At 38.2% G+C, this 16,772-nt stretch overlaps 1 protein-coding gene across 3 annotated transcripts in view; it reads right to left on the bottom strand.

Moving 5' to 3' along the window:
• The window catches only part of EYA1 (EYA transcriptional coactivator and phosphatase 1), a 67,381-nt gene that overhangs the window by 11,629 nt on the left and 38,980 nt on the right, over nt 1-16,772 (bottom strand). For all 3 annotated transcript variants that reach the window (XM_050890686.1, XM_050890687.1, XM_050890688.1), the window contains one exon: nt 21-79. In XM_050890686.1, the coding sequence (XP_050746643.1) occupies nt 21-79 (59 nt within the window). The remainder of the gene's footprint in view (nt 1-20; nt 80-16,772) is intronic.

The raw sequence follows: 16,772 nt of genomic DNA, 5'->3' as shown, positions 1-16,772 counted from the left end.
CTTGTTCAGGTCTCTTGTACCTTAAATCTTGACCGTTGTCGTCTGAAGACACGTCATCAATGTGAACCTGGTCGCATTCCTAAGGCGACAGAAAGACTTCATAATTTTCTTGATCTTGCAAATCTCAAAAATAAAGCTATAAAAAGCTATGAACAATCTACTCATCAGGGATATTTTTAATTGTGGAAATCAGTAGATGGCAGTCTTGTTAAAACAACTATTTTACCTATTCCTTGTGCTCATTTCTTAGAATAAATGAACACCATCATTAGCTACTACTGTTAAACGGCTTTCCAAAAACACATTTTTGTGTTTAGAAAGGAAAGTGGTTAAAAACAATTAGCATATGTGTTCCATAAATGTTCTTGTAGCCTTTCAGGTACCTTAAAACATCATGCTGCTCAAAGCTGATTCAGTCAGTGCATAAGTGTAACTGAAACCAGACATTTTGGTAAATGTAACATATTAGAAAAATTAAACCTGATGCTAACCGCCAATGAAATTATGACCTCTGATTGCTGTTGAGCCACACACCAACACAGCCTGAGGCCAGTGTTTCAGAGGCGCACAGACGAAAAATCTGTTCCTAGTTTGCCATTCATTTGAGAGTTGTGAGTTTCCTTCTCTCTCTTTGGTCTTAGTGCATGAAAGCAGCATGCAAAGATGAAGAAAATCTGAACAGAAATAGCCAAATCAAACCATCTTTCTTCAGCGACTTGTATGCAAACTAACACAGCACATTCATAATTAGCTTTGTCCATCACTAAATTAAAAATCGTAATGCATATTGTTTATCCACCAAAAAAACATTAGAACATTACTATTAACAATTTAACTTTTGGCAGGAAAACAAATAAACCTCTGGCACTCTAGATCAATCTCAATTCAATGCTTGAAACAATAATGGATTTCAATTATTTTAATAATTTCCTCTTCTCTCTCTTAATGTGAAGTCCTATAACAAACATGATCTATTTTAAACATGAAAATATTGCAATCCTTTATTTTTGTGTTACCGCTTTCCTCTGAACAAATTTTTCTCTCTCCATGGATTTGTGAGGAAGGGAGGGAAGACAGAAGTGGAAAGAAACTCAAACCAGCTGTTCCCTAACAGAATTAAAATCATGACCCTCAACCCTTTTTCTAAAACATCTATTTTCCAGCCAACCCTCTCCCAGCAAGCAGCAAGCTCCAAGGAGGAAAAGACTTTGACCCTGTAACCTTCTCCTCCTCTCCTGAGGTCAACAACCTCAGATAAGAAAAAAGCTGGAGAAGTCTATTTGGCCTCACATGATGGCTGTGGATTCTAGATTTTTAAAAACATGGGTCTACGAAAAATACCTCAGAAAGTTTTCAAATGCTTTGAAGAACAAGCTGTGGTCTTTTGCACTTGTACAACATGTACTTATTCTTACTGTAATACCTACTCTTTTCTATTTTATGCATAGGTAGCTTGTGCTACAGAGAGAGGTATGAGCGACAACCAGCACAAGAAAGACAATACAACATTTGGTCATATTTAACCACCGTACAGTGAATTTCCTCCTCAGGCAGACAAAATGTATTAGATGTACAGACACAGCTGAAACTACAAGTGTGAACATATGCCACCAGGCTTTGAAAATCAACTTGGCTACAACAAAAGCTGGAAGCTTCTTCAGCTAGTTATCAAATTCACAGAAATTAAGTTTTTTTGTTTAAAACTGAAAGGAACTGTCCATCCATATGCCTACGAAGCTAATGATTCAAATGTGAACTGAGCATAAGCTAATGAAGGGACACCCTCCTGAGTCTGTGAGTTTCCCATTTTGGTTGCTCTTCCACTGCTCAGTGACTTCTCAAAGTCTCCATGGATAGAAAACTTAAGCTTGAGCTGTCAATGTAGCAGTGAAAATTATCATCAAGTCAACAGCCTCCTCTCCCAGCTTGGAAACTATGAATGGCAACTGGAACAAGTTGGATTCAAAGAAGAGGATTCAAAATAGAAATCTGGGAAAAAGAAACAATTTTTTTAGTAACGCAAAACTAAAGGAAGGAGTAGAAGCTCATTGTCTCACAGGAGCGGTTGAAAGAAGGAATAACTCAGCTAATTTCCAAATTCAACTCTCTCAGGCAAAAGATAGAGGCAGGAAGGATGAAACCACTACATCTTAGATCCCACAGTTAGAGAGGATGTGAGGACTTGGAACTTTAATTTACAGTGCAAGGTTTTGGGACCATCACAAGCTCTGGGACATCAGAGACATTCTCCTCTTTTGCTTGGTAGGTAGAAAGTGAGAACTGAAATGATACATTAGAAATAGAAATCATGGTATTGAAAGAAAGGGGGATTTTGGAGAGAAAAACCCAGAGAGGAAATATCAAATTGGTGGGGTAAAGGTAGAGAAACTGTGTCAAGAAAGCAAGCAAAGTGAAGAAAAGGTCATGAACACCACCAATTTCAGGTGAAACACTGAATATAATGGAGAGGGGTAGTGTCCTCTTTTGTCAGGAACAGAAGAAGAAAAAAGTCAAGTCAGCAAGGGAATGAAGCAAAATTAACGCACAAGAGAAACATGTTATAATTTGGAAAGGATTAAAGACCAATGTGATTGACACTACGTTACAACTAAAGGAAGGTCACAAACAGTGCACGACTGTTTTGCTCCTCTTGAGTGGCAGGACACGGCTTTGAGGCTAAATGTGAGCTTTGAGTGCCAGGTATTTTTTCACACTGTCTAGCTGACTTGGACCTTGGGCTAACGAGTGATGGGTGCATTTTTCAACCCCTGAACATGGGAAGGAAAAACATTCATTTAGCAATTGCTCCTTTAGCAGTAAAGTTATTTAGGAATACCTCTTCAAAGCAGCCAATTACCTGCTCACCATTAACTGATCTGGTCCAATCTTCCTTCAGAACACCTTGTGTTTGTTTTCACCTGCTTGCTTTGTGTGGAGCATTTTGTTCATCAGCAAAGACTACCTGAGACACTGTTCAGTCCCCTGATTAGCTATAAGCATACATTCATTTTAAAATAGCTGTTTACTCAATATGCACCATAATTAGGGATATGCTAAAATGAAGTTTGACACTGACCAACAAATAAAGTATGCACTTCCGACCAGAACACTGCTGCAAAGGTATCTTTTAATAAAAATGCAAAGACTCATAAAATCCTCAAGTACTTCCCAGAAAAGCTTCTGTGATGGGAGCCAACTTAGGGCTAAACAGCCATTCAGAAAAAAAATACTGGTTTGTTTGCAAGCTTACCATTTCAAACTTTTACAGATGTATTTGACACTTTTGTAAAATTTTCATAGGAAATACAGCACTAGTATTCTCCCCCTAATTTCTCTGGCAAAGTGATATCTGAAATTAATATTCAAAGTCCCTGTAGAAACACTATAAATATATGTTATTTATGCAGATATATTTTATTATGATAGAATCAGTTTAGCAGTCAGCTCCGAAGCAGAACATTAAAATTGTTGGATTCTCTTTTAAAATAGGCTGAATTGGCAAGTAAGGAGCAAAATATCCTGTGGCTTATGTATAAAGATTATGCAGCAAGCTGTGTTTTGCTCCTAAAGATGTTGACCTTGCAACTTCAGTGTATCCAGTCTGAAATCTTCATGAGGGACTACAAGTGATGACATGTTTGCACTGAAGGTTTGGATTTCAGTGAGACAGGCTGAGATGCAGCTCTGCACTTTGGGATCAATCCCTGGAAAGCTAAATGCACTTGGTATAGTTCAGGGATAATACTTTCAGAAGGGCAAAGCAAGTCAGGCATCTAAACCCTATTCTCACGTAAGTCTTCTAAACTGCACTGATTTTAATGAAACCCTTGCCAAAGTGCTTAATCTGCATTTGAAAATGAGATTTGGGCTTCTAAAACACACAGAAACTTTAAAAGACCTTATTCATGGTGCCGCACGCATCTTCTGTGAATGAGGGGCAGACACGGGATAGGACAGGTATTCGCAAAGGGTAATTTAGTCTAGGGAAGCGACGCTGCTCTGATTCAGATCTCTGCTGCAGATCCCGTGCAGCTGTGGCCAGCAATCATAGGGCAACTTGGTCAGAAACCTGGAGCGGTTGTTTTTTCGTGGTTGGTTGTCTGTGCGATCAGCACACTAGCTTGACGGCCGCTGCGGGAAACGGCAGGAGAGTGGGGCTGGGCGGTGGGAGCGGGACTGGGCCTCCCGGCAGCAGCCTGGCAGCTGCCCCAGGCAGCACCCTCAGAGCTACGTCAAATAAGTACTGTCTGGAAGCTGGGGAGGTTTGTTCAAACGGCTTCATGGAGAATTACATTTTTAAGAAAGAATTCCAGGCAGAGAGAAAATTCATATTCTGCAAAGGGAGACAGCAGGGCTTCTCAGTTCAGGAATGGCAGCACGAAAGAGAGCAAGCTGTGAAATGCAGGAGGATTTAAAAAAGATGGAGGGAGACCCCAGCAAAAGCTATTGCCAAGGGAGAGAAAGGGAACACTTCATATACACCTTTAAAGTGCAAGTTTGGATGAGGGAGGACACTAGATAGGTGATATAAAACATTGGTAACATGCTCAAAGCATGCTCAAAGTACGATGTTAGCTGAGGTATTGGGGGTTGTCTGTGGACTTACTAATTAGCCTAAGGGAAAATGAGACTGTCAGCATGTGTAACTTAGCAAATCTACCTATAGTAGTTTAAGAAGTTACTGTCCATGCTGTCCTTTGCTGTTCTCTCGCACAGCTGGCTTGCATGGATCCATGTCTTTGTGTCCCTCAGACTTTTTAGTGCCACAATTGGTAGCTTCGCTTTAGACAAGTCTCCTGCAGCAGCTCAGCATAAACCAACAGATGTTGCATGGAGTAACTGAGACTTGTTTCTACGTTCCCTTCCATCAGCTCTGCTTTGGGGCTTGAAGCAGCAGCATATACGTGCTTGCAGGAGCTCCGTAAAACTGCTGTAATCATTTGCTAAGTGAAAATACGTCTCCGGTGAAATGCAGTAAGCCAAAGAAAAACAACAATCAAAAATGAATGACTAGATGAGTCTAGCCTAAGACTTGTACATGGAAAGCTTGTGTCTTCTCCCTCCTCCATTCCCAAAGCATTTGCTAACTCCTTCCTGCTAACTTTTCCTCCTTCTCTTTTCTGTTTTTGTATGACAAGCCAAAAACTCCCAGAGATGCTTCACAGTCATCATTCACAGCTCTTAAAATGCCTGGACCGATGTAGTTTTCTGGAATCATTCCTTTAAACTAACTTAGGAACTTTATAAAGATTCATATGCAAAGCATTAAGTTATGGCAGAAATGTTCTGCAAATATTTATATTACTTTGCTCCTTCACTACCACCCGTCAAGCTGTGCACTTCTGCCATAATTATGTAAAATATGCCTCACTACTCAATTTACTGTAGGAAAATTAATAATAATAAAAAAAAGAGATTAAGGCTGTTACAAGAGTTCCTCTTATCTGTGCCAACACTAGTGGAGTGACGTAACGGCTAGCATGCTGATCCTCTACATTTCTGTATTACAAAACTAACAAAAATAAATCTAATAATTCTGCTGTCTTTGAATAAACACTGAGCGTAAGATAACTCTCGAGAAGTTTGCACATTATGAAAAGGAATAACGTGAATAATATTATGAACATAACCTCAGAGGATGTCAAAGTATTACAGTCCCAAATCTGCTGATTACAGCTAAAATACATTTCCACATTTGGTTAATCTTCTTAATTTACCGTGAGAAAACTAACACCACGCTGTCAACTAATTGCTTCAATACCTTCGTCTGCAAAGTCAAATGAGACAGGGAAAAAAAACCAACCCAACAACCACCCTTCAGAACAAGCTATTTTCATTTTGTCTTTACATCAGCGTGCCCATTGAGACAGCCTGGAAGCTGGCCAACTCACAGGAAATGATTGCTGGGATTCTCTGTTCCTCTCATATCTGTCATTACGCAATTATATCCACTGCTTCATTTTCCCTACTGAACAGTAGAGAAATTTGGTCATGTACATGTGAGAACAGATCTGGCAAAACAAGTTAAAGCTGCAATCCTTTATAAATGTGATGTATCTTAAAAAACTTTGTTTAAAAAAAAAATCCTCTAGTGTACACTGCTGTGTTTTTTATGCAGCTTTTTATGACAGCAGTATCTCTGTTTATGTCTTTTCCAGAAATAACATATATGCCCTTTAAGATCTATACCCTTTCAGATGATTATCTGCTCCACAAATACTCATCACTTCTATAAGCCATCACAATGTGCTTCTTTGGGAAACACAGGCTTACAAATTGTCAGGGAATACTTTTCCAAATGACAATTGCATATTCTAAAGCTAGTTTGTGAATGACCATTTTTTATTATAAATCTGTTTGTTTCTACATCTTTTTACTTATAGCTGTGATTATCTTCCTGCAAAATAAAAAGCAGATTGCTTCAACTAGTCTCTATTCTAATTTTAGAAAAATAACATGCAAGGATCCCAACATTATTTAACAGTAGTCATTAAACTTGACAAGTAAATCTCTGTTTTTTACTTGACTAGAAGGATAGCAAAATCTCTAGTATGTGTACAGGTTAGAAAACTGACATTATGTAGAACAACAGCATACCTATATCCTCTGTGTGTGTGTATATATATGTACGGCCTGTGCCAAATGCTCCTCTACTGTACTTCTGTACTTGCTAAACACACAAAAACCTCTGCACCTCCTTTCAAGCCGAGGCAATAAAGGCTGAAGTGCTGAACTTCCTAACCCATCGTCGCAGAGTGCCTGTTAACATACAGCGCAAATCCATGTGAAAAAGCAGAGACTACGGTTCGCAGGTTCTCAACGCTGGCACTCAATTGGCAGGACCTGTCATCTCTGTCTAGCCTGCACTTTGTGACCCTAACATTTTCTCTTCTTTCCCACCACAATTATTCGGCGCTGAAGAAAAAAGGTGCAGATTACCTGTGGGTCAGGCACAGGATATGAAGAACAAAGAGAGTTCTTGAAATCCACTTCATTCTGTCTGACAATTTGTGGATGAACAGTCAAGGAATTAAATCAGGCTGTAAAGGCTTTCAAAACACTCCCATTTTAAACTTAAGACTATAAAGAGAAGCTTATAGTGTTAAAAAAAAAAAAAAAAAAGAAGACAACAAAAACCCAAACCCCACCTTTTACTGTTAAAATACCACATCAAAACAAAAAAATAAATTTAAGGCTATTAGCTATATAAACTATTAGCTATTATGAACACTAAGGACTAAGAACTAAAATTATTTAACAAACTCATTTTCATAGCCAATGACTTAGGAGTGCTCTCCTGCACCGAACACGTAACCCTTTTAGAACGTACAATGATGCCATTCTTTTCTAATAGAAAAAGTGATTAAAATCCTATTTTGCTGGCTCACACGAACAAGTGCATTTGGATTAAATACGATACTCCTAAAGTAAACAGTGTTTGTTCCAAAATAAATACAGATCTTATTCTGCAACTTTTGTTTATTGAAGTAGCTACACTAAAATCAAGGTTTACATTTTCATTTCAGCTGCACCTTCTAACTGGAAGAATCTAATTTAAAATAAAACATGACCTAAAGAAGTATCTATATAGTAACTGCAACATGCCAGTTACATTCCCACAGCAAAAGAAAACTCTATTTTGCTAGTTTTCTTTACTTCCTGAGTGTCATGAAGCAGATATTTCAAGACTTGATAGTGTCTTGGTATATATTACTTGATACATTGAAATCTTCCTATTGAAAAGGAAGACCAAAATGTAAAATCATACCTCTAGCAGAGAGCAGAGCTCAGGACAATCACAATAAGTGCAGTCCTCCAAACCCCAGAGCTTTCTTGCTTGCTTTAGGGTGTAGATTTGTTGTTCGGGTTCCAGTTCAGAGATACTCCCTATCGTTCTGAATACGCTCATCACATTCCAGTTGTTCAGACACAAAACTATTCTATTTCTGTAATGCATGATCTTACTCAGGGATGTGTTTTAGAGTGCTTCTCTAACAAGCAATTCTTGCTACAACTCTGACAAAATAATTTTTTATTCTATTTCTGTATATTTTGCAGGAAAAGAGAAGGGAAGAGGAGGATGTCAGAGAAAGAATTTTACCCATAGATAGAAACGGCTAAATACAACTCAAGTTTATCTGATTAAAGAGTCAGTGTCACTCCTGGACAGGACAGTGTTAAGTTCAAAACATCAAATTAATTTCAAAGTTCAGCACTTCACATTGTAAATACCTTCTTTATGACATGATTCATGTTATCTGCGGATATATACTTTTGTAAAAAGAAAAAAATTCTATTACTAATGATAGCCAGCGAAAATAAAATATGAATGTGTTTAAAGAAGTAACAAAAGCCATGAACCTGGTCAGCATGTAATGAATTATTCCCAAATGTATTAACTTGAAAGTATACTTTTAGGAACATACACATTTTATTGAAACTATATACTAAAGGTTGTTCAAATATATTTAAGTTTTAAACAATTTCAAAATTAAACTTATGAAAAGAATGATTTTTCCATAAAAGCCTGAAAACAATGTCTTGTATCTCAGGTAATGAGAGGTTCACACGGAAATTTTCACAAGAAGATGTAAGCTCTCTCTTTCAGTCCCGCGCAGCCAATTCACTTAAACTTGCTGTGCCTCGGTGCTGTTGATGATCTCCTAAATGCATGTGTTTAAATGAAAACTACAACGCTTTGGGCTAGCAAGTCTCCCATCCTTGGAATTATCTGCTAACAGGACAAAGACTGGGATTAAAATTCTCTCTGCTAACCTTGCCAGTACAGACAGCTAAAACTTTTGCTCCTGTGTGCAGCCTGAAGACCTTTGCACAACACTTCGCTTTTTTCTCCTTCCTTTTCTTTCCCCCCTTGATGTTGTGGGGCAGATGTTGACCCCTATGCCACTGCTCAGTGGCAGAAGTAGGGGGTGAGCTAAGGCACCGCTGCCTTGCCCAGCTGGAGCAGAGGACGACTATCTGCTTCACCAGAGCTCTGGGAATGCCAGCTAGATAGGCAAAAGCTTTTGTGCCACCTTACAGCCTCACATTTAGAGCAAGGCAGAAGCAACAGGAAGGTAAATAAAGTGATAAAGTGACGCTACGAGCTTGGTAGGCTCCCGTGTATTTCAGCTGAGCTGTACACATGCAAAGACAACTCCATCTGATTTTCTTGAGGAAGGAAATCATATAGGGTCTATTTTCGGTGGCACCGAGTATGAAGGTGCTCATCACTGCACACATGAAAGGAAAGAAGTTATGTAGTTAAAGTTGCATAAGCCTATAGGAATGATCTTCTCAAGTAAGCTAAAGAGGTATTTGTTATTCTTCGTAACTCTAACACTCGTGCACCACAGTAGCACATTCCACAACAGCCAGCCAGGCATCATGCATTTCGGATGGGTTGAAGCTTTTAGCTGGGTTTTGCACACACCAGCAAAGCCACAGTTCTGCCTATGAATAAAGACTTTGTTTTGCATTTCTGTTCATTTACCTACGGCTACATGTGCAGTGTAATTTAGTCCCATGTTCATGAAGTGGAACTTCATGAGCTTTCTGCAAGTCACCCATGGTTGTAGTATCATGTAAATGAGAAACTATTTCCAGTCATTCCCTCATATACATATCAGGGAAAATTCCTTACCATGATTTGTATTTCCTTTCCTTTCTTTCCTTCCTGCAGTGAAACTGAGCTGTTCCTGGATTGCTACTGTGGAAAACTAAATGCAAATAGACGGGCTTTGTGTCTCAGTCTCAATGTGCTAAGATAACTGCTGTGATGCCTGCTAGAAGGGAGTCCACAATTGTTGACAGGTTCAGTAGAAAGTGAACTCTCTTACTCTTCATAGGATTTAAAGTGCCTTAAAAATTAGGTTTACATCTACAAATAAATGTAGTGCTGTAAAAAAAAGCTCTACTGAAGCTTTTGGAATAATCACATTTGGCTTTCCCAGAACTCTCTGTTGCTGAAGGTGAACTATCAGAAGTTGAATCACGGGTTCCTCATAAAGCATACCTAGCCACAGTCTGGTCAGGAGGTTCACGTTACATACATTACAAACATCAGGAGGAGGTGCACTCTTATTTCAGCCAAATGAGAAAAGGCATTTTTGAATAGGTATTCCTCTGTAGGGCCCTGGATGACTCTACTCTGGGTGACCAGGGATTAGTTCAGCTGCCATCCTTATGGTATTTGGGGGTGGGAGGGAGATAATTCAGCCAGCACTGTCTGAAGTTTTCCTCTCCCTAAACCATCCCTTGTATCTCACCAGGAATAAGGCTTATTCAACAGCCTTTCCTGTAATTGCTTTTTTTTTTTTGTTTGATGGCCCAGAAATCATGTTCAGTATGTTCTACAGTCCTTTCTACCTGTTTTTGTAATAAGTGACTACAGTTGTTTCTTATTCAACATCCAGCTAACCAATTAGGAAGTAAAGGGCTAAAGGTACACCAAGACTTTCCCGGATCCATCCTCCAATCACAGCCAAGTCAGACTAACTCTGCCAAAATCAGACAGGTGCCTCGAGGAAAACAGCTATTTCTCCCAGCTGTAGAACCAGACCTAGTGGTCTAAACATGAACTTCTGTCCATTGTTCACTGCTAAATGAAGGTCATCTGGCAAAACCCATCACTTTATGAAAAGCTGGACTGTTATATTCTCAATTTTTGTATTACCGGCAATAAATATTCAGATGACCAACACGAATGATTACACTGAAACATGAAAACCCATTCAACACTCACCAAGAGCTAATTCTGCTTTCAGCTACATCTTTAACTATCATGCTCTTTTGAAAACTATTTTCAAACAAAAAAATATTTCTTTCATAATTGTTTTTTAAATATTTCTAATGAAGACATTTAGAATACTCAAGGACGCACATGCTATTTTTCTGGTTTGAGAGAATGTGAAATGTAATGTTCTTAAGAAATATATTTTCTTTGGCATCATCTTAGTCAATATTTACTTTCGGGTCAGTAAACCCACCCGTTTACCTCTCGAGAGGTTAACCTCCACCTATCAACAACACTGTTGCTCTGTACTGGATAATTTTTTTTTTTCCTGACACTGACACAGCCAGGCTGATTTTCTTCCTTGCGGGTACATCATCGGTGATCCCAGCACAACAAAGGAAATTCATGCCATAATGCTACACTGGGGTCTTGCAATGCTCTGAGACAAGTTCGCAAATGAAATGTTTTAAATAGAACTGGGGTAATTGTGCATGAGGGAAACAAAGAGCAGGAAGCACTCAAAGCTGCCGTGTTTACCTCTTAAACAGCTGCTACCTATTGCTTAAAAAAAGATCCCAACCGAAATAGTAACACCCCCCCACCCCCCTATCGTCCAACAACTTTCTTTATGAATGATCAGACAATTAAAACCCATAAAGTTGCTGTATGGTTCGGGGAGAATCATTAAATTCTATGTAACTTTACTCCTCTTCTCGAATGGAAGATAATACCAGCTCTAATGGCAGTGCTGCAGACTTAGTCAATGGTTTAATCTTTTAAGCATTCTGAAAGCTTATCACAAACCAAACCTAAATGCAGTAACTGTTAATACCAACTAAGTTCATTAATATATTATTGCATTCTCCATCACAGTTTCCTTCTAATAATATTATTTCAAGAAACCTAAAGAAGTTAAAAAATAGACAAGTGATACTAAGAAATAATAAAAACTATAAATATTATAATTATAACTAACAATTATAAAATATTATTACGATCTAATCAAAGGAGAAAATTTTTCTCCTTTCTCCTGAATTATTTTAATTCATACATACCAATATTTTATGTTATCTCAGGGACAATGGTATAACTGCAGTAATTTTACTGATTTCTGAAGAATTATTTCACACCCCTGCAACTGAAAGCCTAGAAGTCTCACTTGCTTTGTGGACAAGAGAAATGGGAGCTATTAAACGATACACGCAATCACAAGTAACTTGTTTTGGAACAGCAGTACTTAGAGGAGCAAGACTGATTTACTGTTGTTCTGATTTCTTCTTTTTCAATGGGTTACCCCATCATTTTGTAAACATAATTTGTCACCAACACCAGCCAGAGTTCTCTGTAACTACTTTTTGACTTTCTTTCAGATCTGTTATCCCTGCTGAGAGAATCTACTAAAGAAGAATTTTTCATACTGACACCAACTGTAGTCTTGCTGTGAATAACCACATTCCCATAAAAATCATTCCATTTATTGCAAAGTTGTTGGCAGACCATAGGAATAATAGTCAACTCAGGAAACCTTTTATCCTGAAATCACATAGCTTAACCCTTTGCATGACCATATGAAGTTTATACATAAAAGCTATATTACCACACTGCTGATTTAATAATTTAGTAAAAACATTTTTGTTTTTGGCAAGTTTTAAAAATTATTTTTTCACAGTACTTCTTTTTTAACTAAAGAAACAGAAAAAAAGACTGAATTGGAATCAATCAAGCAGTATTCGGTTTTTTTTTCTTAAAATACAATGTTGTATTTAAAATTATAGACTCTTTCCCAATACATGAAATAATACATTAGTATAGATGCTTGAGTGTGGTTTTGATTATAAACTAAAAATTTACAGTCATATGAAATTTTTTTCCCTTTCTATTTTTCCTACCTTCCTGTGGTAAGGAAAGATGTAAGAATTTACAATATAATGGAACAAGTAGAAAAAAACCTGTTTGCTTTATGATTTTTTGTGGAAGATACTTCTGTTAGTCATTACATTTGCTTTGTTAAACACCAAACTAATGGAGATTAGATTCAGGAAAGAGACATTAGTTTTGTGAGTCAGTCCTCTTGACAGTTTGGGAGTCAGAGGTTGCTTGTATTCAAATTTCTGTCTGAATTTATTAAAGCGATGGAACAAAAAAAGTCAGTGTATGTTTTCACTGTCTTTTTTGTTCTGTTCATCAACCCTTATTTGTAGGTAATTATGGCTTGATTTATGCTTTATTCATTTGACCAAGGCCATAATGGGAGTTTTGGACTTGTAAACACATCTTTAAGAAAAATATACACATTTTGTTCCAATAAATTAATTGAAATATTTGACTTGTATTTTTAAACTTTTCAGTCAGAGAAAATTGTTAGAAAAACTCTTACTTGAGTTATAACTGCTGCTACAGTTGGCTCTCCCCCTCGCCTACCAATGTTAGGGAAGGAGTTATTCCCCTGTGTATCCATACTTTACATTCACAATGCCAGTGACACAAGTATGCAGAAGAAAAAGAGGAGATCCTTCAACTGGCTGAAATGATTTTCTACAGTTCAGAAAGGATCATTTGCTTAGATATAGCTGATCTTTCTTGTGGCAATAATATTTCAGCTGAGCTCAGTACTCATGTCAGCAGTCTGTACTCTGCTGTCAGTGAATATGTAAGAACCATCACCTCCCGACTGCATAGTACTGCAGGTAATGTTCAGAAAGTGCCTGGACTGCCCTGTTCTGACTGGACAACAATCTTGGAAAAAAAATTAAAACAAATACTCCATTCCTTCAATACCTCATTGTTTCTTTTGTTAAGCTTTTCATTTACTTTTTTAAAAATCCTCATTAAATCCTCATACTTTAACAGCACAGATCGCTTTAGTCCACTACAGAATTACCCAGCTTCTTGACCATATCGAAAGACAATTTTTAAAAATACAATTAACAGCAAATTTTACTTTAAAACACAGAAAAATAAAAGTGATACTGCAACGAGTAAAGGGAATAATCCCCTTCCCCTTTCTTTAAAGTTTCATTGGATCATTGAACTGGATGAAATTCAGATAGAGGCCTTATTGTAACCACACTGAAACAGTAGAAATCTCCCGAGACCATGAAACTCAAACATTTTGGGAACCAACTTCAAGCACTCCTTTCGTGCTTCTAAAACAAAATGAATGAAAGACGCTTCTTAATTTTTCTCCCTGTAGCAACATTTTAATATGATTCCTACAAAAACCCCAGCACAAACAGATCTGTTTAAAATACATGTGCATGCATATTTTCTTAAAATTTAAACCACAATCATAGCAGTCACGCATAACCACACCAGCACAAACTGCATGATGGCTCTCAAGATACCAGACAACTGCACTGATAACATTGTAAATTCATGACAAAATTAAACCTAGGCTGAAGAAGTTGATAGAAACTACCTACCATGCATACTGCTAAGAAGCTTATGCTGTGGTTTCAAACCTTTGTACTTAGGTGAGGATTGGCTAATGTGCTCTCATCCTGCAAAATGTCATGTAAGGATGACACTTAGTTTCATCTAGCTTTCCTAAAATAAAAGTACATCATTTTCACAGACTAATCCACTTAAAACACCAACCTGAATAAAGCAGATCTGAGATTTGTGGTTTAAGATGGTACCCAAATCAACAAGGACAGAATTTTTTTAAAGGTGACTATTACGTTCTTTTCAGTTTATCTTCTGGGTTTTGCATCGGAAGAGTCCAGTGAGGAAAAAAAAATGGTTTGCCTCAAAGTGGTGGAATCAGCACAAAATAACTGCATTACGTGAACAGAAAGGGTGGGCTGGGAAAGATATTTGAGTGTAAATTAATGTTGATCTTAGCTGGAATAACTTGCACTCTTCAGCACTTGCAGCTGCACCAGGGACTTGTACCGGCTGTATGAGATTTTACACATCTGTCAGCTTAATCAGAGACCAAAACACAAAATCTGCTGCTCAGGAATGTTATTTGAATTTGCGAAACTTTTTAGATTTTTAGGTTATAAACTAATAATGGACTACTTAGGAAACTTATGAATGTGTTACAAATGAGTCATAACTACAGTATTGACATCTGTAGTAGCAGATAGGCTTTTGTTTAGTGGTATTCATAATATTTGAAGAAAATGTAAAAAACACTTTGTTCACATCAGTTCCGTGAAATATTAAAAGCCAAAGAGAAGTCTCTCTACACAAGAATAAATGGAAAGCAATACATTAATTAATAGCAACATTAACTGCTTTTACCATTAGTATCAACTATTTATTCATTCATTTGACATCACTGTTATATTATTTCAGACTTCTGGGATAATTTAAATAACAAAAAGAGCCTATTCAAATCTGAAATGACAATTCTGGCACTAAGAGGCCTTCAGGATGAATCACATCATTACCTAGTTTTGGATCTAACATGCTGAACCATCAAGCAGTGTATCATCACATCTGTGCTCAGGGCATGATCTGCACTGGCAGAAGAGCTCTGTGGCATGTATCAGGGACTTTGCAACCCCTCAAAAGTAAAAATTCACTAAAGGCAGGTGTTTATATGTGTCAGCAATATAACATAAGCCAGTGTTTTGAAATCTGCTAATGGAATGACAGCAAAAGCATGAAAATAGACTGCAAACTTAGTCTGTTAAATTTCTTACAGTGAGTTTTGCATCTCCTGATTTCCATCAAGCCTTAGACAGGTTTTTAGAAAACTATATTGTTTCATTATTGGTTATAAGAGAATTTTCAAAGTGCTTATGTCATTCATTATATAGCAATTTTTATGTTACCCTTCAGAGCCTGCCGCTGCAGAACACTAAGGTTTCTGTTGCAATAAAAGCTGCCATACCTGGGGTAGTTCTGTGATTCCAGTAACAGACCCTGTCTATATACTGCTTTGATGCAGCTATTACAATGACTTCCAGGTACCTTACCGTTGCCCTTCAATACACTATCTGCTGTACTGGCCGATCCTTAAATCTGATATTTCGGGCTCTGCAGAACCTAGCTGTAATGGGCAGATACAATTGTTACCATGAAAAGCATGTCAGCATTGACTCCTTTGAATGTGCAATTTGGGAGAGTATGTAGACAAAACGTGTTTTGTTATCTTATAGAAATTACTTTAGGGTACCATCTTGGAGATGGGTTTAATACCACTAAAAGTTAGCTTGCTGTCTATTAACAAACTTTTTTTCACTAGCATGTATGCCACTGACAAATGGGATGCCATCCAGAGGGACCTTGACAGGCTTGGGAATGGGGCAATGTGAACCTTGTGAAGTTCAATAGAGCCAAGTGCAAGATCCTGCACCTGGGTTGGGACAATCACCTGTATTAGTACAGGCTGGGTGAATTGATTGAGAGCAGCCCTGCAGAGAAGGACTTGGGGATACTGGTGGATAAAAAATTGGACATGAGCCAGCAGCATCCGCTTGCAGCCCAGAAAGCCAATCACATCTTGGGCCGAATAAAAAGCACGGCCAACACGTTGAAGGAGGTGATTCTCCCCCTCTTCTCTGCTTCCACGAGACCCCAGCTGGAATACTGCATCCAGCTCTGGAGTCCCCAGCACAAGAAAGACATGGACCTGTTAGAGTGGGTCCAGAGGAGGACCACAAAAACGATCAGAGGGCTGGAACACCTCTCCTGTGAAGAAAGGCTGAAAGAGTTGGGGTTTTTCAGCCTGAAGAAGAGAAGGCTCTGGGGAAACCTTATTGTGGCTTTTCAATATATAAAGGGGGCTTGTAAGCAAGATGGGGACAGACTTTTTACCAAGGCCTGTAGCAATAGGACAAGGGGTAAGGGGTAACGGTTTTAAACTGAAAGAGGGTGGACTTAGATTAGATACAAGGAAGGAATTTTTTACGATGAGGGTGGTGAGACACTGGAACAGGTTGCCCAGAGAAGTTGTGGATGCCCCGTCATTGGAAGTGTTCAAAGTCAGGTTGGACGGGTTTTGAGCAACCTGATCTAGTGAAAGATGTCCCTGCCCATGGCAGGGGGATTGGACTAGATGATCTTTAAAGGTCCCTTCCAACCC

Source organism: Gymnogyps californianus, chromosome 2 (genome assembly GCF_018139145.2).
Source record: "Gymnogyps californianus isolate 813 chromosome 2, ASM1813914v2, whole genome shotgun sequence".
Classification (NCBI taxonomy): domain Eukaryota; kingdom Metazoa; phylum Chordata; class Aves; order Accipitriformes; family Cathartidae; genus Gymnogyps; species Gymnogyps californianus.
Note: the sequence above shows the minus strand (reverse complement) of the source record. Positions and strands in the feature narration are given on the sequence as shown.